This window comes from Alosa alosa, chromosome 22 (assembly GCF_017589495.1).
Source record: "Alosa alosa isolate M-15738 ecotype Scorff River chromosome 22, AALO_Geno_1.1, whole genome shotgun sequence".
NCBI lineage: Eukaryota > Metazoa > Chordata > Actinopteri > Clupeiformes > Clupeidae > Alosa > Alosa alosa.
The window spans coordinates 3,873,742-3,896,747 of NC_063210.1; the positions used below are offsets into that span (position 1 = coordinate 3,873,742).

The 23,006-nt window shown below is 45.2% G+C and overlaps 3 protein-coding genes across 5 annotated transcripts in view; 1 reads left to right on the forward strand and 2 right to left on the reverse strand.

The window, feature by feature from the left end:
- The first annotated feature begins 456 nt into the window (after positions 1-456).
- metrn (meteorin, glial cell differentiation regulator) lies at positions 457-6,435 on the forward strand. The gene is made up of 4 exons (XM_048234144.1): positions 457-824; positions 1,780-2,210; positions 3,830-3,889; positions 4,577-6,435. The coding sequence occupies exons 1-4, from the start codon at positions 730-732 to the stop codon at positions 4,885-4,887; spliced, it is 897 nt and encodes a 298-aa protein (XP_048090101.1). The 5' UTR covers positions 457-729; the 3' UTR covers positions 4,888-6,435.
- Positions 6,436-15,940: 9,505 nt separating this feature from the next.
- Positions 15,941-21,359, reverse strand: ccdc78 (coiled-coil domain containing 78). 3 transcript variants are annotated; one of them, XM_048233175.1, is made up of 16 exons: positions 21,091-21,359; positions 20,665-20,744; positions 20,415-20,546; positions 20,217-20,303; positions 19,791-20,135; positions 19,408-19,455; positions 19,209-19,297; positions 18,817-18,895; positions 18,591-18,716; positions 18,255-18,460; positions 17,454-17,622; positions 17,199-17,227; positions 16,935-17,004; positions 16,749-16,849; positions 16,468-16,605; positions 15,941-16,099 (listed from the first exon to the last, which is right to left on the reverse strand). In XM_048233175.1, exons 1-15 carry the CDS (start codon positions 21,179-21,181, stop codon positions 16,479-16,481), a joined length of 1,779 nt encoding a protein of 592 aa, XP_048089132.1. In that variant the 5' UTR covers positions 21,182-21,359; the 3' UTR covers positions 15,941-16,099; positions 16,468-16,478. The 3 variants fall into 3 exon arrangements, with proteins under 3 accessions (XP_048089132.1, XP_048089131.1, XP_048089133.1); XM_048233174.1 differs by having other exon boundaries at positions 15,941-16,102; XM_048233176.1 differs by having other exon boundaries at positions 15,941-16,102; positions 20,665-21,359.
- Positions 21,360-22,032: 673 nt separating this feature from the next.
- Positions 22,033-23,006, reverse strand: part of ift140 (intraflagellar transport 140 homolog (Chlamydomonas)) — a 35,682-nt gene continuing 34,708 nt past the window's right edge. The window contains exon 29 of the mRNA XM_048233173.1: positions 22,033-22,798. Within this exon, the coding sequence (XP_048089130.1) occupies positions 22,571-22,798 (228 nt within the window). The 3' untranslated portion in view covers positions 22,033-22,570. The remainder of the gene's footprint in view (positions 22,799-23,006) is intronic.

Sequence of the window (23,006 nt, forward strand, 5' to 3'; positions counted from 1 at the left end):
AACTAAGTGTATAAAAAATACTAACATATTATTACTGCGCATCCAACAAAGTTCTTTGAACGTGACCCATTTCAGTCGGCCAATCGAACCAACTAGCGCATTTATATGTTTTATTATGTTTTCATACTGGCTTGTCTTGGAGTAGTAGACCTACTGTTGAAGAAAAGGGAAACGCGAGCACAATTACAGCTGTTCTTGCTCTGTAACATTTTCTCTCTGTTATTGTGAAGTAAAGTGTTATGTTTCAAATTGGCCGCGCGCAGGACCAGTGGCCTCCAATTAAATATCCAAGTGCGGCTTTTCTTCTTTCAGAAAAAGCTATTACAATCATTGGGCTTTAATTCTGGACCAGACACGCCTCCGTTACGCCTGCTCGGTGCGAGTGGTTTAAAGTTTCACCTCGTGGTCTCTGATTGGCTCGCGGAGTTGTCCTCTCTGAGGCAAAACTTGAGTCTTCTTTTCTGTAGCGGCAGTCAGCGCGCATCGGTTAGGTCAGTGGTCAGGGCTGTGTGGACGACGACGTCAGCACAGTAGTGAGATAGTCAGAGACAGGTTATAGTTTGCGTCACGGAGAGGTGTAGTGTATGACTATGGGAGGATTAGGTTTTTGGCGGTCATTTAATCACAACTGAGAGTCTGCAAACTGAGGACGAGAGATCTCCAGAGGGACTGGGACTACCTGAGCTATTCACCCGGACCAACGTGCAACGGCAGCAGAAGCAGTTGAAGATGTTGGGGATTGTAGCCTTATTGATTTCATTTCTCTCGGGTCTACATGCATCCACTGCAAGCTACTCAGAGGACCAGTGCAGCTGGAGGGGAAGGCAAGTACAGCTATTACTACGGGATTTTAAAAGCCAAAGAGTTGCGTCTCATATTGGTCTTAATTGTTATTACTCAATGTTTCATGCTATGTATATTTCCTTTCTTTTGAAGAATATATAGTCATTTCGGCTGCTGATGTATTAAGTCACTTATAAAGCAATTTATTATTGAAAATATTGATTAGATAAACACGAATGTCATACACTAGTAGCCTAGTCTTTTAGTTGTGCGCTCAAGTTGCCCGATTACTTTCTGAAACTGAAATCAGTCAGTTGGTCATGCAAGGAGCCTGTCAGCATTCCTTTGCACCGAGCTCACCCAAATGTATCCATGTATTTCACTGCTTTGTGGTGAGATGCACTTGTAAGTTGTTAATAGTTTAAGTTTGCATGACATGATTTCTATATTTTAGTTCCATTTTTCAGTGGTGTTTAGAAATGTTCAATCCGCAACAGGGGCCACTTAGTTACTGTATGTCTGGTGATTCTTTTAGCACACATACACAGACACACACACAAACAGACACAGCTGCTGGAAAGTATTTGATGTGTGGTCTTTGATGCTGGATCCCCTCCTCATCAGAGAGCTGTCTCACCACAGACTTCAGTCACTGATTGGCCTTGCGGTTTCCAAAAATTGTTCCACTTCCTACGCAAGGAATCTATGAGTGTGAGTGTGTGAGAGTATGCCTGTATGCGATGTTCTAAAGGACTCTCTGAAGTGTACAGTTTCAGCAGGATCATGTGACAGTGTTTTGTTGGAGCCCAGTTTGTGTAATGATTTACAGGTCTCTGTTACAGATTAAAGCAAAGGTTGTCATTATCACTTAGAACCACCTCAGAAACACTCACTTGTACATTAGACATGGATGAAGCGAAGCAGGGAAACTAACTAGACCATATCTCTCTCCACTCTCTCTCTTTCTCTCTCTCTTCTCCCCCTCTCTCTCTGCAGTGGGCTGTCTCAGCTGCAGGGCAGTGTGGAGCAGGTCTGGCTCCGCTGTGCCGAGGGGTCAGTGGAGTGGCTGTACCCGGCCGGGGCGCTCCGTCTCACGCTGTCGCCGCGCCTGCCCTGGGGGTTTGTGGGTAACGGTGCGGGCGGGGTGCTCTCCGTGTGCGTGAAGCCCGCCGAGCAGTTTGGGGGCGCCCAGCTGTACCTGGAGCGCAGCGGCGTCCTGGAGCTGCTCCTGGGCGAGGACGAGGCCGAGGTCAACGCGTCTCCCAGGGTGCACTGCTTCAGCGCCACGCCGGGGGAGCGGCCGGCCCTCTTCCTGCAGGCCACCCCGCACCAGGACATCAGCCGGCGGGTGGCCGCCTTTCGCTACGAGCTGCGAGGGGATTGGCCCCCGGGGATGTCCGCCGACTCCGATCCAGTCAGCAGTGAAGGTGAGTTGGAGGGCAGCCGGTGTGGCGGAGGAGGCTCGGGTGGGGAGGTTTCAAGAGAGCGGCTCCTTCAGCTGTTACCTCTGTGATTAAATCTTGCTGGCACAGAGATCTTGAGAAAAGCTCGTCTTACCAAAGGGGAGGGGTCATGGCAAAGGTTGGCTGGGATGGTCAGATAACAGTAATGAATCAAGCCAAAGATAGCCATCACGTGGGATGAAAGAGTGAAAGGGAGGCCTGTGATTACTTCAAAGCTTTGGTGATAGGATAAAAGAAGTGGGACATTTTGTCTGATGAACTTCTGTTGAAGTTTGATGTGCTAGTTTTGAGGTTTTTTGAGGTTTGAGGACACATTAATATGTCTATATAGCTCCTCATAATTCCTGTTAGCTCCAGAGAGTTGAGAGAATAAGTTAACTTTCCATTGGGATAAGCCCCAATTTATCTATCTATGTTGCAGTATAGAGGCCAAATAACTACTAAGTAGTTTAAGTGAGGTCATCTAATAAATAAAGTGCTCACTGATCTGGGGTAAGTCAGATAAAGCTTTTTAGTAGCAGCACACTAGGCTGCACTGACCTCAGACCTGGCAGCAAAACAGGAAGTGTGAACTGCAGCCAAATCACCCATCCCCCCGTAATCATCTACAATAAGCCTGTCTTTTCATTTCCTTTCCATTATGCTCAAAAACAAAAAAAAATCCTCTGGCCAAATAATTTCATTTTAAATGCATGTGTAGTTGCAAACTCATGCAAAGCCAGTTAAATACCACCTAGTAAACCTGCTCAGGGTCTGGGTCCTGTGGATTCCTGGACAGAGTAGAGTAATTTGCCTTCAGGCCAAAGATCCCAAAGAGATAGACGGAGCGAGAGAGAACGAGAGAGAAGGGGGAAGGGAAGGAGAGGGGGGGGGTCCCTGGAACAAAAGGCCTGTCTGTGGAGAGAGAGGCTCCAGGGGCCGGCCTTTCACAGCCTTGCATGAGAGCCCAGTTACCGTGGAAACTTTGGGGAGGGGGGCTTTCATCAGCTGAGATGCTCCCCTTTGTTCTGTCTCCAGGGGCGACCGAGATGGGGGAGGAGGGCTGCAGAGAGGGGCTCATTTAAAGTTTCTTGGGCCGAGCAGAGCTTTAAAAGTTTCAGCCATTCTCTATGGCATAGCATACATACATTCATAGAGGAACCACACAGAAACACTCACACTCACTTTTACACACACCAACAACCAGCCTTCCTGTGATCTGTGTGTGTGTCCAGTGCAGGGGCAGAGAGTGGGAAACATTTGTGCAATGCAATACCAACATGTCTAACACTCCCAGTAGAATGAGTGGGCCATGTGTGCTGTGTGTGAATGTGTATGGGTGGGTTAGGGTCTGGAAGAGGAAATGCTCGGGGTGGTTTACAGTTAGGATCTCGCCTGTGATTCGGAGGCTTTGATGAGGTGGGATTTCTCACACTTAACACACACCCACACCTCTGCTCATAAACCTAGCAGCTGGCTGTGTAATCTTTGATGCTGGCCGGGTCTTATGTGTGCGGAATAGCATTATGTGGCTTTAGAGGCTGAGTGAAGTGATATTGCCTTCAGTGCTTTGAGATTGACCCTGTCTCTCTTTCTCTTCCCAGATGCATGCAGACCCTGCAACAACACAGAAATCCTCATGGCTGTGTGTACTAGTGACTTTGGTGAGTTGAGATTTAAAACACACACACACACACACACACACACACACCAAAGGAAAGTAATTAGAAGTATGTTTTGCCACTTTGTTGGACAAAGTGTCCATCTCTTTGTGTCCCTCTCTGGTCTCCCTCCTCTTCTGGCCTTTCTCTGTCTGTCCTGATTGGTCAGCTGTAAGGCACCCTCACATTGTCTAAAGTGCAACACAAACAAAAAAAGAGGTGAATTGGAGGGAAATGTGAGTTGACAACTATGTCTCTCTCTCACACACACACACACACACACACACACACAAAACCACCGGGCTTTACCCATCACCAGCTCCACCCCTCACCCCCGCTCCCCACAGGGGTCAGAGGTCAAAGAGCATCTCTAATTCTGTTAGTGCCCCCTCCCCCCTCCGGCCTAATCCCCGCCCTGCCCCTCCCTGCTCACGGCCGCTGGGCTCTAATCTGGATGGAATTGAGACATGTCCGAACGGATCGCCATCTCCACAGCAAAGACCCTTAGATGGTGATCAGGTTTCGAAAGTCAGAGCTCCTTAATCCCAGCACGGACCTGCAAACCTACACACACACACACACACACACACACACACACATGATGCACACATATGAACACTTGAAGATGTTTTTTTTTTCCAGTATTACGGAAGTAGAGCTGAATATTCATGTGTGTGTTTGTGTGTGCAGTGGTACGTGGGAACATCCGGGCAGTGGAGCCTGACCCAACACTTGGAGCCGCTGTGATTAAGGTGGTCGCCACACGAGTGTTCCGTCAGAAGTCCGCCCTGTTCACCGGCGGTCGCCTGACACGATCCGGAGAGTTCCGCACGCCGCTACAGTGTGGCGTCCGGCCAGGACCCGGCAGCTTCCTGTTCACCGGCCACGCCCATTTCGGCCAGGCGTGGCTGGGCTGTGCACCGCGGTACAAGGACTTCCAGCGGGCGTACAACCAGGCCAGGCTGGCCCAGGAGATGCCCTGCGAACTGGACGCTGTGTGAGGGGCATGGACACCAGCACCTCAGCAGACCACTGAAAGAGCCAGAGAAGCAAACAAACCCCTGGCCTTGTGTGTGCGTGCCGGGAATGCAGAGCTCTACTGGGAGGACAAATTTTGGGAGAGCTTTTCCCTGTGCAATACTAGCTGCTCAAACGAAGGGGGCGCTACAGAGCTCAGCCCGGACACTGCATTCACTGAACTAGTGAGAAGAGTGATTAGAGTGTGATGGAATGGTTAACTGTTTGGAGTGAGTGTCTAGAATGGTTAATTAATGGAGTGAGTGAATTATGGCCCAACAGAGCCAAGCTGACGGGTTCTCCTGACAGGACTCAACTCAGGACACAGTCACAGACACACAGACTCACTGCAGTCAGGACTACAGACATGTGCAGGACTACAGACATGTCAACACATGGCTGTCTGTTCTCCAACATAGTCTGTGTTTCACACTGTCTGTTCTCCAACATAGTCTGTGTTTCATTCTCCAAATGTTATTTATAGGTGACAGGAGTCCAGAATCCATGAGTGCTGCATGACCAGCCTGATAGAGAGATTGAAGTACCTGAGATTAGGGAGAGTTAACCTCCTGTTTTCATTTTTTGGGAAAATTGACATTTGCACTGCTCATGAGACTGAAGGGATATATCTGGAGAATTTGGAAGCTGCAAGCACTGTATAAAACCAAATGAAAAAAGTCAGATTATATGTAGCAAAGAGCCAAGAGAACTGGATATATTATGAATTATAAATGGCTCTTAATAGACAGCACCAGGCTTTTGCTCTAAGAAGAGCCAGAGCAACTCGGTGTAAACAACTGTAAGCTTCAAGGTTAGCATCCACTAACTTTAGCGGCACGCTAGCAGAGAAGCTGCCAATACTGACTGAGGCAGGCAAGGCAGAACAGAGCTCAGAGCACTTTAAGTCTGCCTGAAGGGTCTGCTGCTCTCTTCAGAGATAAATTATCTTCACACAGGGCCGTCTGACTGTCTGCTAGACCCCTGTATAATTCAATGATTTCTGTCTGCTACCGCTAGTCAGGCCGGGCTAAACTTGTGTCCATTTTGTCTTTTGATTTGTTACTATGCTGCATGTACATTTCTGATCTGTCTCTCTCCAGAACTGTGATGGTTTTTTTTATTTTTTTTTATCTTATTTTATTTATTTTCACAACAAATTGACAGGCCTCGAGGACCAGGCTGCATCCAGAATATCTCACTTGTGTTGTAATATAGATGATTGTTTCAAGAGATGTGTCCTTCCTCTGTTTATCGTGCACTAAATGCCTGGAGCGGATGAAACCAAATTGCCCCCGGGGGAATGAGGGTGGGGGTGCTCTGAGTTATTGCTATTGTTACGGGAGGGGTTGTTCCTAATTAATACCAATGTGATTCAGATGATTTTAAAGGTTAACTATTGTTTTGTAAATGTGGGTAAATGTAAATAAGAACATATAGGAACTTATGAAAACCTCTGTCTTGTCAGTATTGTTTTTATGTAAGTGTTGTGTGTAAATGTTGTGTGTGGAGTGTTTTATAAAGACTTTTCAAAAGATAAAACAAATGTTTTCCAGTATTTTTTTCAGATACTTCTAACTCCTTTTCAGCATATCACTCCACAGAAATAATTAAGAGAACATCAAAAGACCTGAGTTATCTAAGAAAGGAAAGAAGACTCTGTACATGCTCTGTATGTGTGTGTGTGTGTGTGTGTGCGGTGAAGTGTAGTGTAGTCTAACTAGTAAATAAGTGCTAGGGGAGTGTAGAGAGAGCTGTTTGTGGATGAAGACAGGGTGTCTGTGCAGAAGCCCTTCGCTGAACTCAGGAAGCCATAAATCCCCATTAAAAGCCAGTGGGCACTGAGAAGGGCAGGCCTGCTGTGTCCCGCCTCAACAGTTCATAACAACCACTGGAGTAGTCTCACTGGCTAGAGCTGCACACAGAGCAGAGGGATACCGCCAGCATGCTCCCTCCTCTGACATCTAATGAGAATAGCCATGGGTACAGTATTTTCATGAAATAGCACATTGTAGGCCAGCTTGTTCCCTTGAAAGGGAACAATGTTACAAGAGTTGGCAAAAATATCAGACACAGACGTAAAACTGTTTGGGTTTGTGAAGAACATGCTCTCTCTCTCTCTTTCTCTCTCTCTCTCTCTGTCTTGTCAATAACAGGAAAGAGAGGAAGGGGGATGGGTTGGGTTCGGCGCTGTGCCTATGTAGTTCCAGAGGGAGGGGAGGGGAAGCGATCTGAGCCCAGCCCTGGAGACAAGCTCTCAGTCTGGACAAAAGGCTCCAGGATGCTCCCTGCCATTACCTGCACATTTACAACAACATGCCCCTGGCCAACATACACATGTGGATGCACACCCATGCATGCCCCACAATACAGAACTAATGTGTTTGCACAGACAATTCAGCAGCTAAAGGGAACAATACTAGTGCAACAAAGTGTGACAAACATATTTTTAGCTGCCATATTATAGGTCCACATAAAAAGTTTTATTTAACTGGGTTGCAATACTGATTGCGGAAAATGATTAATCAGTTAAAGTACTGAGCCTATTGTCTAGTAAAGTACACTGTAAAGTATTTTTGCAGTGGCATGGTTGGCAATTTGCTGTTAGGATGTATGTGTTAACAATGAGTGCATAATTTTAAGTAACTTGTATTATGCAAGTTTTGTGCAAATTTTTATATGGAAATGTTGCTCACCTAACCTGTGTTCCAATCAGTTGAGTTGTTGAGTTGTAGGTTACTTGCATTAAGCACACCTGTGTGGGCCCGTGGAGAGTCTTGGCCAGAACTGGGAGGCTGCTTGTGAGGAGCGTCTGATTGTTGGAGACTGGAAATAGTGGGGTGACAAGGACACGCAGGGAGGCGCGGGGCCTTTCTTTAACGGAGCTCTGTTGTCATACTTGGGCACTAAAACTCCACTTTTGTTCCTGAAGGGTCTGCAGATGGCCCTAATCCCCTCAAAATGCGGAGGGAAAACGTGTGTGAGGGAGTGTGTGTGGGTGCAGGGCCAGTGAGGCAGGGGGCACGCAGGCAGCCTCTGGCCTTCCCGCCAAAACTGACATTGTGATGGAAGACACAGGGGGAGAATTACCCCACCTCACACACACACTCACACACATTCTCTTACACAAACACACACACACACGCACACACAAACACACATACACAAACACACACATACATATACACACACATACAGACGCCTCCAGCTTTATTCAGCTGCACACAGCTGCCCTCCAACTGCTGACAGGGGGTCTCTCAAACACACACACACACACACACACATAGCATTACAACATACCACACATCACACCGAACACCTGACAACAGACCTAGATACTTGTTCAGTGTGTTTTTAATTGACGTCAGAAATTGAGAAAGCACACAGGTACACACATTACTTGTGCTTTAAACCAAGCTATTGGTCTCATAATGTCTAGTGAGTGAAGCAGAGTGAGTATTGAATAGCATGTTTGTAAGTGTATGATGGTTATGTGTTTGTGTATGTTTGGGTGTTTGTTTTACTAAGGTCGACTAAGGTGTGGTCAACATAGCACCCCCAGTTGTCTGTCTAAAGATGGATGTGTGACCATTTGCAACATGAGTACGTTTACACACACACACACACACACACACACAGATGATAGACAAAGGTGTGGTCAATATGGCAACCCTAGTTGTCTATCTAAAGATGGATGCGAGACCACTTGCAACATGAGTACGACCTGAAACACACACACACACGCACGCGCGCCACACACACACACACACACACACACACACACACACACACAAACACAAGAAAGGCACACGACAGGAAGAGGAACAGGTCAAAGGTGGCTGTGCTTGTGACCTGCCTTCCATCTCCTTGTCCTGTCCAAGAGGTGCCCTGGGGTCACACACACCTGCACAAGCACACAAACACTCACTCCCCAGGGCCCCCACCTGCAGAATACTACATCATCTGTACACACACACACACACACACACAGATACACACATATACACACACACATATGCACGCGCACACACACACACACATTCAACACGCGCATGGACGCACACACATACAGACACATACAAACATACATGCATACCTACAAATACACACACACACACACACACACACACTCCCCAGGGCCCCAACCTGCAGAATACATCATCTGTACACACACACACACACACACACACACACACACACACACATACAAACACGCGCACACACACACACATACAAACACATGCACAGACACATACAAACACATATGCACACCTACAAATACACGCGCGCACACACGCACACACACACACACACACTCCCACACCTGTTTGTGGCTGCAGCTTGACTGTGATTAGAATCTAGTTTGTGGTTTTTTGAGACCCACAAGTCTGCTGAGACTTGGAGCAATAGGGGACAAAAGACAGAAACTTCACGGAGCGAAAGAGTGCCACCTCCTCTCTTCTCTCTCTTTCTCTGGCTCACTCAGACAGACAAGCATTACTCTGTAATCCTGTAAACAGCAAAGCGTGACCTGTACACCCCTCCCTCTCCTGCCTCCTCTCGCCCTGTCTCAGGTTATCTCTGGGGAGACTGTTATTCTTCTGCACTCTTCTAATCAAAGGGCGAAAGAGCGCCTGGGGTGCAGACCGAAACTGCCAATCACCTTTTGCTTTTTCCACTTGTTCCAAAACCTCCCTCTACCTCTTTCTCTCTCTCCCTCAACTTGCACAGAACATTTTATATCTCATTACCAAGTACAATTATGCAGACCTACTTTTTGAGCAGAGAAAATAAAGTGCAAAATGAACTCTGATGAAGTATGATTTTGCTGCTTTTATTTAGTATTTACTCATATTCAGCAAAGTTAGTTTTATTCTACAAATGGTATCACAAATTCAATTTCACTCAAAAGAGTGTAGCAACAAGATTCAACTCTTCCATGACATGCATTTGATGTTTGAACAGACTTTAGAGTTGATGTCGTTTTTGCAATGTCTTCATTATTTTACACTTGAGACACTTTAGTTTGTTGATACTTCAATATGCACACTGTAGTTTTGACACTGTGATTATGATAATCTAGTTTTTAATTTAATTTAATTTAACTAATTGTTTGCTTTACTGTATACTAATCAAGTTACAAGCAATTAATGGAAATATTACCTGTATCAGTGTCATGGTGACCTGTTTGGAGAACTTTTCTGTCAGCAGTAATGTATCTATAGCTGGTTGGAGAACCTGTTCTCCCTTTATTCCTATTGTGCTACCCTGAGGTTCTCTCTCTCTCTCTCTTTTTCTCTCTCCCTCCCTCTCTCTCACATCACATACACACACACACACACACATGTACACACACACACCTGCACTCACAAGCACCCACATACCCTGACACGCACACATGGCTACTCCAGCAGGCTCACAGCAGGACTCAGAATGGGAAATTGGGGTGACACCGTGAGGTTGGGGTCTGTTGTTCTGATGAAGGACAGAGGAGAACAGAGAAACTAGCCATGGAGAACGAGAGAATGAGGGAGACAGAGGGTGACAGGGAGAGATACGGGGAATGGGAGCGAGGGGGAGAGAGAGAGAGCAATGTGTGAGAAGAGGGAGAGAGGTACAGCTGATACGGAGAGAGAGAGAGAGAGAGAGAGAGAAGAGAGGTAGAGAAGAGAGGGAGAGCATGTGCTGTGGAATTCTCTCCTAATTAAGAGCCGGATTAGGGGTACACTGTGGGAACAGCCTGAGTGTGGGAAAGAAAGAGGGAGCGCACTCTCCCTCCCTCTCTCTCCCTTCCTCCCTCCCTCATACTCTCACTTTCTCCTACTTTGCCTGCCGCTTTCTCCCTCTCCCTCTCTCGCTCCTTTTCTTTTGCCCCCTAAATTCTCTGCTCCCCTTTCTCCTCCCATTTCCACTCTCTCACCCTAAATTCTCCTGCCCTGCACTGTCCCAGGCTCTCACCCCCTCCACACTCACACATACACAGAATGGGAGACATTTTCACACTGCATTCCAAGTTTTTTAGTGGAGCACAATTCTCGGCTTAATTCAACCTCCTACAGTGCCACTCCTAAGACATCTTGGAGATGTCTCCTACATCTCTCGTTCGGCATTTAGATCATGCTTATGTGAGTTTCCATACATTACACATGAGCTGTGGGACCATAATCAACAATCAACAAACAACTTTACATGAAGCTTGGAAACATGTCATGCTGTTTACAGGGCCCATTTTGCCATGCATCTTCCATAAAATCATGAATCATACCAAAAGTTAGATGAATGACATGGGTTGATATTTTAACAGTAATGGAATTTAATGTCTCAGATGTTGAGGGTGGGGAAAAGCCTGACTTAGTGAGTCTTAGTGGGGATTATAAAACCAGCTGGGAGATGGACTCCAGATGCGTCATGGTCAAGGGAACATGACTCGATGGGTTTAACATGAGTCAGATGACCATAGCAACCTCGATCTGCCAGTATCTGTTTGAATCCACACTGGCTTACTGGTTGTAGTGGTAGCAGGAAAGACGGTCCAAGCTCCACACTACTCTGCTTGGAGAAGAGACTTATTCAAACTAGATTCTTTGAGATGAAAGTTCCCCTCAAGGGTTTCTCCACAGGTTCTATGGAAAGTTCTATGAAAAGTTCCTCAGGGCATCTTTTCCATGCAGACAACTCTTTGATGTAAAAAAAGTTCTTTAAAAAAAGTCTCACACAGAGTTGAAAACTTTCACAAGTCAACAATTCAAAGAGGGTTCAACAAAGAATTTGTTAACTGATTTTGAGCATAACTTTTAATAGCCTTGGGAAAAGACCAGCATAGGATCCCTTTTCTACCTTGTGTCCGTTTGTGTGTGTGTGTGTGTGTGTGTGTAGATCTATCAGAAAAGCAGGCCTACTATTCTCAGCTGGCCACCAGATAGATAACCCTACACAAGTAAAATATTTTTTTCCTGAGGTTATATACTGCTATGAGTTATGGTATTTTGGTAATAGTGTATACAGTCCAACAGAACAGTGACCTTTTCTGTCAGGAAACCACCTGTAGACTTGTTCTCCATGTGATGTGAATCCACACATAACAGTGCAGCTCCACTTTCAACATGCAGTAGCAACCAGGGTTACTACAAGCAAAGGTAGAATTTTGGGGTCTATAGAAGCCCTAAGATGCCATTTAGTCACATTTTACGGTAATTTTGATAGTGGCAATTAATTTGATGATCTGGAGAAAAATATGCAATGTTTACTAGGCTCCAGTTGCCTTTATGTTACCCTTTTCAAACATCAGTGACATTAGCCAGTCCACTTTTATGAAGATTCAACAAGATCTGCTTTATTTAAGTTACATTTAGCACACATTTATCAGGAACCCTGTCTCCCAAGGTTTTGTTTCCTAGGTGATCAGTGTTGTCTACCACCACTTCAAGCTCATGTTGACTGCTCCGCCAACAAAGCTGAAACTGGCCGATTAATTTACAATCACAGGAAAGCAGTAAAGAGCGTTCCACTAGATATCAAATGAATCATGTCATTTTCTCAGGACCTTGAGAAATTAGGCATCCAAAGAGATCTTGAGAAAACAGACATCCAAATGAAATGTTCATATATGACATCTTAGGGCTTCATCACTGGGGAACAGGAGCTAAGTAAAATAATGTGCAGGCCTCTAAAAGATTTCATTACAATAGAGCTGTGAGACTGTCGGCCTATAAATTATTCAGCGCATTATAGATTTATTATTCACAGCTGAATTGGTATACTCAAAAATACTATACTTCCCAGCACAAAGCACTTGATGTCTACATCCAGCACACACTGCAAATGATGGGAAAACAAATGACAAAAGGGTTCTGAAACTTGAATCTCTGAATCTCACCAACCCACTATTTTGCATTTGGTCGTATATTTAGTTTACATTTCTTAAATATGTATTTTTGTTCAATAATCTACAAATAATAACCCAGAACAACAATGTTAAAGCAAAGACAGTTTACAAAATATAGATGATCAAAATCTCAAACAAACACTGAACTCTTTGGGTTTACTTCCCAAAGGGTCTGTGAGGCTCAAATGATGCACTCTATGGACTCCTCATTACTAGTGTGTGGTGGTCTCAACATTGTGCTGTAGGGGCGAGTGGACTGGTCAGTACTAAGAGGCACATGAATACACCCAAACCCAGAGAGGTCCTTGAAGAAAATTTGTTGCAGAGAGCACACAACCTCAGACTGGGGCAAAGGGTCACTTTTCATCATGGCAATGACCTGCAACCCACAGCCAAGACAGCACTTAAGAGCTGCTGGGACAAGCCTCTCAATGGGCCCCAGTGGCCTGGCTGTGTCTGGACTTGAACCGTGTTGTGGAACATCTGTGGAGGCCACCCCACGGATCAGGCGAGTGCCACTTACACATACCAGTGGGATTTGACTTGAACCAAATCCTCTTGGGGAATACTTATGTGCACAAACCCTCAAGATCCAGCAAGACTGGTGCCAAATGGGTTTGCTCAGTTATAAAATTTGTAACTAATTCATTTAGAAGAGGTTAACTGATTTTTGTAATAGTTTTGTGAAAATGACTTAACATACAGTATATTCATCACCATTGACAATGTTGGTTGTATGTAGATACATGGTTAAAAATACTTAATTCCATTGTGAAGTTAGTGCAGTAAGTGTAAATCCAAAGTGCAAATCTTAAGGAGAGTCAAGCATTGACTTCCTGAACTCCTCCTCATAGTGCATCACACACACACACAGGAACAGAGTCCCAAACTCAGCATTCTTTCACCATTGTTGCGTCTTCCTTCTGTCTATTTCACTGTTCCCACAAATTCCTCCGCTCACTGCTCCTGTTCACAAGGTTTGTCCATTCCAATCACACACACACACACACACACACACACACGCACGCACGCACGCACGCACGCACGCACGCACGCACGCACACACTCACACACACAGCTTGTGTTCATTAAGCCCATATCAGTCAAGCATTAGTGCATGAAACAAAAGGCCAATTTTGAGAATCCCACGTCCTGGCAGTGTATGTGTGTGTGTGTGTGTGTGTGTCTGAGTGTGTATGTGTGCACGAGGGGTTTCCTTTCCTATTCCAGTTCCCACCCAGGAAAATCTCATTCATGCCGTAGTTTTCCCACTCGCTCAGTCACTGAATTCTGGCAATCTGCATCCTTGTGTTTCCGGGGGCAACCAGAGGGAATATTGTGGGATGCACACGGATACCACTATACTAGCTTACTTATTCAGTAAACATTACGGTCAGGATAAAAAAATTTGTTTTAAAGTGAAACATTCATTCATTCAAACAATCATTTAACCATTCAATACAAACAAATTAAGAACTCCATACAGATTTACTGCTACTGAGAAATACGTTATCAACATTAAAAACAAATTAACAATTATTTTTTTAAATATTTGGAAATGTTGCACAACTGATAATATCACCCATATTTCCCCGAGTGGGAACACACCCTAGACTGCAGAGGATACATCTTCAAGAGCTTCTGAGAGGCATTACACCACTACACTGTTTCTCTTGTATGTCTTTGATATGTAATTACTATAGTATATACTGTACAAAACCAAATAACGGGTGTTTATACAATGTGTTTAGACAGTGCTAATGAGGAGTCTAGGAAGCTACTGTTGCCGTGTATCTTTTCAATTCTCTCTCTGTCTCTCCCTCCACAGGGCAGGGGCAGTCAGGTCAGTGTGCCCCGGTAGCCCTGTGCCCAGCTGGACATCACGCACCCACTCACCGTCCTGCACACCCACACCCACACACTTTCCCAGGGCCAGATAGCTGACTAAACCCCACTTCCCATGCCCCTGTCCTGGCACCAACATACTGGGGAGAGGACTGAGGAGGGGGTGCCCAGAGTGATGGTCTGTGTGATTGTGTGTGTGTGTGTGTGTGTGTGTCCTCAGTGAGTGGAACCATGAGACATTCAAATCACATTTTTTCCCCCAACTATTTAGTCACACAGCTGTTGGCGCTGGCACTGGGCTGATGGTACAGGAATATTATGGGCTGTTTCAGGGAGCTACGGGGTAGCCATGGCTGTCTGGTCTGCACAGTAAAATTCTTTATGGCTTTTCAAAGTTGCAGGCGCTTCACCAAGAGACACATGAAAGGGATCCTATTATCCCAACCACTCAGACTGTGTGTGTGTGTGTGTGTGTGTGTGTGTGTGATTATAAGGATGTTTGTCCAGTTGCGAGAGTACAAAATCACATATGTGTGAATCCTGGTGAAATTGTATTCTAGTGTAAATGTATGCATATAAGTGAATGTCTGTGTCTGGGAGTAAAATGGTATGTGTGAGTGTGATTGTGTGAGCGTGATATGCGTAATGACATTATTCTCACCCCGTATGATAATTCATTGTCAGGAGGCTTTTTTTCTCCGCAGCTCGTGAAATTGACATAAGCTTTACAAACATTCCGCGCATAGTTTCTCAAGGCCCTCACTCTAGTCTCACACACATCCACACTCACACAGAGCTCACCCTAGTGGCAAGACAGGGTAGTATACACTCTCTGTAACTCCCTTATCGGGTGTCTTAAATTAAATAAACAAAATAAAACACAACACCTCCTTATATGGTGACTAATGTTGTACAGTAGACCTACCAATCTGAGTTGCTAATGCTGCGCTAAAGCCACCTCTTTGATTTCTGCTCAGAAGATGCAGTTCCCATGAAAACTGTGTAATGGCACTTGACCACCATTACAAGCCTGTCATTAACCAGCCATGGGACGGTGGTGCGCTGACCAGGGTATAATTAAAGGTCTTACCGACATCTAGGCATACACTCATATTGGTTTTGGTTGGTAGAGCGGTGAGCCTGGCCACTGATTTGAACTCTGCTGGAAAATGTACCAAACTGGAACTATATGTGTACTGTATATAACGTATATCTTTTTGTGATCAAGTAGATTTTTCAGCATCAGATAAATTGATTTTAATAAACTCAATGAATACATCTAATGAATGTGTATAACTTGCTACTTTTGCTTCATGCATGGGCTGTATTAAAGGTCCTACTAAACAACAGCTGTTCCCATCCATTGTACTCAAGCCTTTGTTGGGCATTTTTAAAGGTCTGAAGTTATGTAATGCTGAGACAGTGGTGAGGGGATTCACAGTGATCTTGATTTCCTCCAGAGAAATGTCCTGCTGAGAAGGGGGGGTGGCCTTTAAAGGAACCATATGTAAGATTGTGGCCAAAACTGGTACTGCAATCACTTTCAAATTACTGTAGAGCGGTGTATCGCCTCCCCCTTCCCCCTGACTCGATGTTGCCAACCCGGATGCCGAAACACTACTGACTTCGTGATTAGTAGATAGGTAGAGGGTGGCGCATCAGGCCAAAACACAACATGACAAAACACAACATCAACATCAGTTGAGGGCTGCAACTTTTTAAATAACAATATCCTGGCCGGACTGTCAGTGATATAAGTATTTGAAATGAATATGATTTCTTAATGTCTAATGACATATTAGGGCCATTTTATGATTAATTGAAATACATTTCTTACATATGGTTCCTTTAAATCTCATAGCTGGTGTTTTTGATCGAGCGGCGGAGGAGGCGTGTCTTTGGTAGCTCTGCACTACTCGCTCGTCCAGCTCCCGAGCCCAGAAGCCCTCGCAGTCGCGTTATCTCCTGCTTATACCTGATACAGACACATACATCCGCTAACACCTTAACACTGACAACAAATACATTACATTGCAATAATGTTGCCGTATCCTCCCACAATACACTGATTCATGTTCACCCTAATGACTGTAAACAAACCAAATTGTTTGTGTTTACCTGCCCAAGTGGTTGTCAACATACTCTTGCAGTTCTGAGACCTGTTCCTCAGCAACGGTAGCTTGTGTGAGGAGCTGAGCCCGCTCTCTCTCCCAGCTCTCCTGCAGGTTTTCATAAGCAGGCTGGTTATATTCTGTGTGCCACACTGGCTATGTCTCTAAGGTTGTGTTACTGTGTCCCCATTACCTGAGCTGTGATGCTGATCTCATGGAGATGTTTTCTGATGTCAGTCCAGGCGGCATCGTTCAGCTGAGCCCTGAAAGTACAGATGGCCGATTATGTGAGCTTAAATATAGCGCCAGCATGTGTCCAGTGTTTAGTCATATGTTTGACCAAATTAATATGAGAATCATAAAAAAACAAACTTCCTGCAATGAATAACTGTGAGTGGAGCAGTTCACCTATTAAATAGTCCACAATATGTCGTGGAAAAGGTTGAAAAGGACTTACTGCTGAGAAATGTTGGAGGAGAGTAACACCTGGAAAAAGGAAATCAATTTTCATTAATTTCATCTAAACACACAAGCACACGCACACACACACACACACACACACACGCACACACGCCACACACACACACACACACACACACACACACACACACACACACACACACACAATTACTATGGGTGCTCCACATTGGTGGTGGTTAGTGAGGTTCCCCATCACTGTGAAGTGTTTTGGGTGTGTTGAAAAGTGCTATACCTGTTCCTGTGTCTGTTTGAGTTGGCTCTCTAGACGGGCTTTGTCCATGCGTAGGTTGTGTAACTCTTTCTCAGCCTCCCCCTCGTGCTCCCCGAGAGAGAAGTGGGCCTCTGGGGGCCCAGGCTCCAGCCCTGAGCTCTCATGGGACAGGATCTGCTCCCGCTGAACCCTGGGAAACCGAGGAAAAAGGCCCCGAGCGATGAGTACTGATCCATCACAGATTTCAGATGATAGTTGATGTTTGATCTGTCAATCTCTCAAGCTGGTTTCAGAACTCTCAAAATGGCAACACACAAAGGCTTTAGGCTAGGTTGAGGATGCTCTGGCAAACTGAACACCAGGCCAAAATATTGACTGTTATTGGGCTGATGGGTACTCACCACAACTTCACTGACTAGAACTTAAAAAATAAATAAATAAATAGGATTGCACAGAGAAAGTCTAATCAGGGAGGATTCAGGATTTTCCAATGTCAATATGCTGTGCATATTTATAAACAGTGATTTTATATAGATAAATATATCTTCTAAAACCAAGATGCAATGGTGTGCAAATCTTGAGGTGAAAATCTTTCTTTGAGAAAACACAAGTGCTGCCCAAAATCCCCTGTGGGATTTTCTCATTTGCATGGTCTTTGAAGATGAAAGAAATACAATAATCCAGTTAAGACATGGCAAGACATTCTGAGCCAGACTTCTATGAGTATGTGTGTGTGTGGGCAAATCAGCTAAGAAGGGAAATGTGTGTGTATGTGTGTGTGTGAGAGAGAGAGTGTGTTTGTCTGTATTTCTGTGTATGCACCTGTAAGCAGCAAGCAGGGATGTGTGTGTGTTCATGAGAGTGCGTATTTTGCAGCGGTAGTTGCGTGCTGCGCTGGCCAGTTGTTCCTCTCTCCTGCGATAGGCCACTCTCATGTCATTCAACATCCCATCCACATGTCCATGCAGCCTGGACCAGTAAGATGCCTCCTTCTGGTCTAAGCCCTCCCTCAAACCAGCCATGAACTCCTGTGGAGATATGTGAATTAATAGAGATGTATCTGTATTAACTGACAATATTTTCAGTGTGTGTGTGTGTGTGTGTGTGTGTGTGTGTGTGTGTGTGTGTGTCTTTAGATAGTGTGGACTGTGTCCATACTGTTAGGTCTTGTAGATATTTATGGAGTCGGGCTCTGTACTCCTGGTTTAGTTCTTTCAGTTGATTTTGCAGCCGAGAGTTTTCAGCTTCCAGCTCCTTTTGCTGCTGCTGGGAGGCCAGAAGATCCTGAAACACACACACACACACACACATGTGAACAAACACACACCCACACACACACAGCAAAGTAGATATCCTGTGCATGTGTGCATGTGCACACACTTACCACAGACTGCTCAGCAAGTGTGTGTTGTGTGTTTCTGATTGCTCTCTTATTTTCCTCCTGCTCTTTCCCCATGGCAACCCTGGAAAACCACATCAGAGGGAAAACCACATCACAGAGCAGCCCGCAGAGACCAGATCACAGAGAAACCACATTAAGAGCAACACACACACACACACACATATACACACACAGACTCGCACACACACACACACACACACACACAGACTCGCACACACACACACACACACACACACACACACACACACTCGCACACACCACTGACTTCCATGTACCAACAGAAGCAAATGTTTATATTTGCAAGCGTGTGTGTGTGTGTGTGTATGTGTGCATGCCTGTGCGCGCTTGTGTGTGTCCATGAGATAAAGACATACACTTTCTCTTCAAGTCTGTGTTGTTGCTCTTCATAACCTTTCCTTATTTTCTCCAGCTCATCCTTCAGCTCGCTCTGTTTATCCAGCAGCTACACAAAAACATTCAGGAATGCAAACACTGACACACACGCTCATGCAACACAAATGGCACGCTGGCACTGCACACGAGTAATTACTTGTGTTATAAACACTCACTCACATTTTTCTCCTGGGGGCTCTTGGTCTGACCCAAGGCCAGCTCTTCTGGCTGCATGTGAGACATACACATACACACACACACACACACACACACACACACACACACACAGAGAGAGAGAGAGAGAGAGAGAGAGAGAGAGAGAGAGAGAGAGAGAGAGAGAGATTGTTTTTTCCATTTATGACATTGCAGATTTAGTAATGGGCCATATGTGGGTGAGTTGTGTTTGTGTGATACAACAGGTAGCTTATATAAAGGACTTCAAATATGCATTCTGAGAGAATGTGTGTGTGTGTGTGTGCATGTGTGTGTACATTTGTGTGTGTGTGTGTGTGTGTGTACATATGTTTGTGTGTGTACAATGTGTATGAGTAACTGTGCCTCACCCTCACTCTGTTGTGACTAACTCTGCTGACCAGTGCCCTCACACGTTCCACCTCCTCGCCCTTTTGCCGAGCGCGTCGCTGGGCATGGTCTCTCTCCTGGAGCAGGGTGTCATGGGTGTTAGCAAGTGCCAGCAGCTCGGCGCTCAACTGCTCGGTGTGTGTAGCAGCTCGCTCGTAGGCCTCGCACATACTCAGAAAGTTCCTCTTCAGCGTGCTGTACTCCTCCGCCAGCTCCTTGCTGTTGACCTCGGCAGCCTGTGCCCGCACTGATGCTCCCTGGAGCTCCTGCCTTAACCGATCACGCTCACTCTCCAAAGCTAAGGCCACACCCTCTTGGGACAAAAGCTGTTCAGGTAGCAAAACTGTGATCAATACATATGTGGACACTTTAGTCACAGTTAGGAAAACATTGTGTGTGCATGTTACCTTATTTTTTAATTCAAAGTTGTCAGCTTCATGTTGCTCTCGCATCTTATTCGTCCTGATCTGAACTTCCACAAGCTCTTTTGACATCTACAGAAGCAAGGAACAGAAATTGATGGATAGATCGAGGGAGACATGGATTCATTCTAATAAATTAAAATGCTGCTGAACGGAAAAGCATAGGCTAATGACTAGGCTTACCTTTAGTTTTTCCTCCTCACTGAGCACAAGTTTGGTAGATAGGTCGGTCCTTGAGGCCCCTATTGTTCCCAGTTTACTCTGAAGAGTATCCAATTTACTGAAAAGCTGTTCATTTTTGTCTCTAAGCTGCACCTGAGGTTGATCAACGATGCATGAGTTTTTAGGCCTACCAATGCAATGACATAGCCTAGCCAACACAACCTTCAGATACTGGATGAGACAGACAGAAAAACAACTTCTTGTTACTTACATTCTCGTCAGTCAGAGAACGAATTTGCTCGTGGAAATCGTTCATTCTAGAGCGCGTCAAGTGTGAATTCATCCTGAGGACTGCAGGGAAAACTGAAGGTGTCCAGGTTACTTTGTGTGTGTGTGTGTGTGTGTGTGTAACCACAAACAGCGGATTGTTGCCAAGGGCCCAGGGAGATTAGTAGGCCTAGGTTGTAAATGTCAGAGTTTTCTAAGGTTTCTGTGAAGGAGTTATTAGGCCCACGTCCAGTAGGCCTTTAAAAGCCTGTAGGCTAGTCTAAAACAACAGCCATCAGCCATGGATGTTGCCATCGTCATTCCTATATATTTATTTTTAAGTTTATGCTGAAAACTGTTATGTTTAAATAGGTATTCGCAGTTAGGCAATATCAATAAAGACAGTGGTAGCTCGTCATTCGTAGCCTACCTGACAAACAACACACCGTACCAAAGAACCCAGGCTTCCTGTCCGCAACTCTTTTTTTCCATGGAACTTCTCGTTCATGTTGCATGCTCATATTATTCACGCGTCACTAGGACGCTCTCGTGCGGTGACGGTTGGTAATGCAGAGAACAACCACCACCAGCAACCCCAGCAGCAGCCAGGCCAGCATCGGTTGACAGGAGGAGAGAGTAACAGCAGAGGATACTTTTCTTAATTTCTGTCAAAAAGAGAAAGAGCAGTAACACCACCTGACAGGTCCGTGACCATGTCCAGTAACGTTACAGATAAACCTCGCCCTGAACGTAGAGGCAGTCTTCGACCAAAGGTCTCAAATGTCGACGTCGAGGTGGACGACGATGACGGACATCACAAAGGCGGCTCAACAGTTTGGAAGCCTAAAACAAAGCTGGCCTGTACTTACAGAATGGGACCCATGCGTAAGTTTTTGCCACATGTGGTGAAAAATAGAGCCCAGGAGATTCTCGACAAAGCTTTCACTGACCTGACTTATGACCACGATCACTGCCGAGAAGTGGCTGAGAAAGTATCAACGGACATCATGGCTTTTCTAAAGGAGCAAGTGTTCGACCGATATCGGTATGTGGTCAGGGTGATAATTGGCGAAAAGAAAGGACAATCTGTAAAGATCGTGGGTCGTGCTCTCTGGGATCAAGAAACAGACAATTTCCTGACTGTCACTCACGAGAACCGTCATTTGTACGCTGTGGCTATGATGTTTGCCGTGTATTTCGAATAACAGTAAAACTGGAACAGCAAATGACAGCAATGGTTAAATATTTGTGTAAGAATTTACTATTAAAACAAATGATACTTTGATCAGAAGGGCTAAATTTGTCGCTAGTTACACAGACTAAGTTAGGCCTACAGTACACCCAAGAAGTAATCCAGACAGACTAATAGGGAAACAATGTATAAATCATTTAATTAAAATATTACAGACTTCTATACAGCATATAAGGTTGTTTTACAAAATATTGAAGGCCTGTCCAATATTTACAGCTCATGAGGAAAAGTGAAAAATTCACCAAACTGCTGAAACCACTTTGGTGAGGTTTAGGCCTTAACTTTGCATCAACTCTCTCTCTCTCTCTCTCTCTCTCTCTCTCTGTCTCTCTCTCACACACACACACACACAAAATAAACAGGCCTCCGCTGCTCAAGGCCATCAACAAGCTGGCACTGTAGGTAGAAACAACAAATATTCACTACAAGAGTCAGAGGCACAGCTCTTGTCAGTCATTACAAACACATTCTTATAAAACAATATCCGATCATTTCACACGTGAATAAACACATTAGACGGACAATAATGAATTGATACAATGACTGCACAGCAAGTGCATTAGTGTGATATTAAACTTGGAAGCAGTGACAAGAGCAGTATGACTCTGAATGATGATTCCATGAATGACCAACAGAGGGAGCTAAATAGAAAAGGGTTTCAGTCCGGCAGATTCTCGTCCTCTTCCTCCTCCACCACCTCGTCCTCTCCGCCGCTGTCGTGGTGTGTGGGGTGCGTGAGGTGGTGAGAGTGGGAGTCCCGGTTGTCTCCACGGGCCAGCTGGAGCCCAGTGGCGGCCTGCAGGGCGACGAGGCTGTCCTGGCTCACATAGAGTCCCACGTTCACCGAGGGCAAGGTACGCCGCAGGTCCTCTAACTTGGAGACGGCCTAAACACACACACACACACACACAATTATATACACAATCAAGAGTGGGAGATTGGCACTAGCCCTATTTGTCGGTCTGTCTTTTATAGTGGAACTATTTCTAAACTGACAGGATTGAACAATGTGGCACTTATCCATGATTGTTTTGAATAAGAGTTTTCTAAGTGTTTCTTAAAATCTACAAGATTTGCAGCAGGAAAATGAACAT